General features: G+C 44.6%; 1 protein-coding gene across 1 annotated transcript; it reads right to left on the bottom strand.

Annotated features, from left to right (window-relative positions):
- Nucleotides 1-1,264: 1,264 nt before the first annotated feature.
- LOC121937797 (WW domain-binding protein 11-like) lies at nt 1,265-2,652 on the bottom strand. Its single transcript, XM_042481114.1, has 2 exons — nt 2,425-2,652; nt 1,265-2,287 (listed from the first exon to the last, which is right to left on the bottom strand). The coding sequence occupies exons 1-2, from the start codon at nt 2,567-2,569 to the stop codon at nt 1,614-1,616; spliced, it is 819 nt and encodes a 272-aa protein (XP_042337048.1). The 5' UTR covers nt 2,570-2,652; the 3' UTR covers nt 1,265-1,613.
- Between the last annotated feature and the right edge of the window lie 575 nt (nt 2,653-3,227).

Genomic DNA, 3,227 nt, shown 5'->3' with positions numbered 1-3,227 from the left:
TAATATAAAAATATCTGATTCCTGAATAAAATAAAATAAGAAATGTGAAGATGTCTAATCCCTAAATAAAACAAAAAAAAGGCTAATAAAAATAATATAAAAATATCTGATTCCTGAATAAAACAAAATAATAAAAAAATGAAATGTGAAGATGAAGATTTGTCTTTATGTTCCTTTATTATCTCCTGTATGACACCAGTGTTTCTCAGATGGGGGTATGTGTACTCGTGCTTTGTTTTGTTTTTTTATTGTTAAATTATTTTTTTTTCTCAGTAACTGATTCGATTTAATTTAGAATTTATTAACATGTAACCAATTATTCCCCAACACTGTAAACGCAATCACATTAAGAACAACAAATTAAAGAGACAGAGTTCACTGGGATTAAATGCAGTCTAGATGTTACTGAATGGTGACAAAAAAAAGGTTTGCCTTTGATTTAGAGATAGATTCTACACATTCAGGAGGCAAAATTTAAGTTTTTTTTAGTAACAAGGTCATTTAGTAAATCAGACGCGTTGTGCCTCTTCAGACAAGTTTTTACTTTTCTTTTAAAAATGTTTTGTTCATGTCGGAGGGCACTCCGGTTAAATAAAGAGATCTTTAGCACAGTGACATGAGGTAAAAAGTATTTATTTAGCTGCAGATCAAACTGTTTCAAACTTTTTCAGAGTTTGATAAACATTCTACGCCTTTATTTTGAAGTCCAACATGTTTAGAAGATCACAAATAAAATAATCATCATACAAAAATGCCTTTTTTTCTGGTCTGGTAAATCACAAAGAGTTGGTTGGAGGAAAAATTCAGTTGTAGTAAAAACAAAAACATACTGGTGGACAAAAAGCACTCGGTAGTTTCTGGCATTTGTTTTTCATTGCAGAAGAAATTGTTTTTTTCTAGTCGCCTTTTATAGCAACTGAAGTTTACGAATGTCAAACTAGGCTTGGGCGGTATCACAGTATATCAAGCAATTTAGAGATCCCAAAGGTATGTTTTTCAGTGCTGTTGACACCTAGTGGTGGAGGGAGAAGTTACAGTAGTGTAAACAGCCGGCGGCCAGCAAAGCAGCATGTTTTTTTACATCTAATTTGGTGAATTAAGGATTTATTTCAACCAAACCGGAGCTGGTGATTGTTGGAACGATGGACTTACTAATTTGATTACTAATAAGAGATGGTTTGGGTGAGTTTTATGTTGTTTAAAGTGTGTTTTTTTATGAGTTGAGAGAGGGAGAAAGTTAAGAGAAAGTTGAATTCGGAGGGTGTAAAGTTGTTTTTTTCTGTTTAATATGGAAAGTAGAAAGTAGCACACTTGCTGTCGGGAAGGGACACACTTTTATACCTTCGTATACTCCACTGACATTTCAGGAAGGTATGAAACATTACATACCACCTAATGCACGCATAATCAGATTTCTTAGGTGCATCACATTCGTTTTAATACAACAAATAAAGTCCAGGTGAAATGAAGACGAGCCGGTGCTCAGCGTCAAATCTTTCCGGTGGTTTACAGACGAGAAACTGATCTATCTGCCTCTAAAACTGCACAGAAACACAGAAAACAAACGTACTCCTGTTGTTCAGAGCGCCTCGCCCCGAAAACCCTCCGCAGCCTCAGAGGAGTCCCTCCATCTCTCTCATGAAGGCTTCATACACCTGGTCCTTAGTCTTCATGTTGGGCTGAGACACAGCGCCCATCTGCGTCGGGTTGACCATCGGAGCAGCTGCCGCCGGCTGTTTCGGTCCCTGCACGCCTCCCATGACCTCATCTCCCCTCCTTCCTCCTCCTACTTTCTCCAGAGGCCCAGGCGCCGCCCCGGGCATCGCGCCGCTCTTGTCCCTGCGCACCCTCAGCGCCGTGGGCACGAAGCGGGTGACCTCCGCCTTCGGATTGATGATCTGAGGTTTGGCGGAGATGGTGGCTCCGCCGGAGCCGGCGCCCGCTGCCAAGCCGCCTCCGGCCGCCGCGACAGAGGTGATGTTGGCGCGCTTTTCGATGGTGGCCGCGTGGTGGTGGCCAGGGGGGTTGCTGCCAGGGTTCGCGCCTGAGGGTGCGGCGGCTGTTCCCGGTGGAGGAGGCATCTGCATGACGCCTGGTCGCATGGGCATGGCGGGAGGCGGCATGCTGCTCTGCGAACCGTCCTGGTTGGGTCCGGCGCCTTTTTGTCGCTGCACAATGTTGGGAGGAGCGCTGAGCACGTTGGAGTTGAGAGGAGGAGGGAAGAGGGAGAGCGGCGGAGCCATCGGGCGCGGGGGCCCTCCTGCTCTCGGGGGAGGAGGTGGGATACCTGAAAAAACACATTTATTTTGATGAGAAAAATATGACTATAAATACAAACATGAATATAAATACAAAGTTTGGGTCAAACCGCAGACGCGCACAAACATGCGCCTTCATACACTTCATACGGTCACACACGCCTACCTGGTGGTGCCGGGGGTGGTAGTCTGGGAGGGGGTCCGCGTGGTGGGGGGCCTGGTGGAAGACCAGGAGGGGGTCCCGGTGGAGGGCCCGGGGGCCGACCTGGTGGAGGTCCAGGAGGCAGAAGACGCGGCATTGGACCCCTCATGCCTCCAGGAATACCAGGAGGCCTCAAGAACGGAGGAGCACCTGAAGATAACAGAATACAAAAATCGAAACAATCAATAGTGTACGTCTAAGGTAGAGCCAGGACGTCTTTAAAACAGATTTTTGCACAAAGCTTAATATATTCATATCTGACAAATTTGAAACTCTTAACACTGCGTAAAATCACCTTTATAAACCTTTTCCCACTAACTTATCGTTTGTATGTGGGTTTTTTTAAACACGGATAGACCTGCTAAATATTAGCGATTGACTGTATTCCTACTGCCACTGAACTCACCGCTTGAGAGTGAGTCAGCCTGTCAGCTGGCGTGTGTGTTGTCTTGTTGGTGTGTCTGTGCAACATCACAGACAGGCAGGAGAACAGGTAAAAAGTAGACAGCAGGAGCAAAGGTCTTTGAAAACGTTTCAGTGGTTTCTTTATTTATCTCTTACTTATTCAGTCTCTTTCAAACTCGATGCAGATGTGTTTGGATCAGTGTTTTAGCTGCTTAGGAGGAGATGGACTGTAATTAGTGACAGCGCGTCATTGCATTACGACGGTTAAGGAGCTGAAATTATCTCGTTCACCCACGAGTTGTGTTTCCATCAATGCTGATCAGAGCCAGAGGCGATAAAAACCCGTGTCTACTGCAGAGTCA

This window comes from Plectropomus leopardus, unplaced genomic scaffold (assembly GCF_008729295.1).
Source record: "Plectropomus leopardus isolate mb unplaced genomic scaffold, YSFRI_Pleo_2.0 unplaced_scaffold27484, whole genome shotgun sequence".
Classification (NCBI taxonomy): Eukaryota; Metazoa; Chordata; class Actinopteri; order Perciformes; family Serranidae; genus Plectropomus; species Plectropomus leopardus.
Note: the sequence above shows the minus strand (reverse complement) of the source record. Positions and strands in the feature narration are given on the sequence as shown.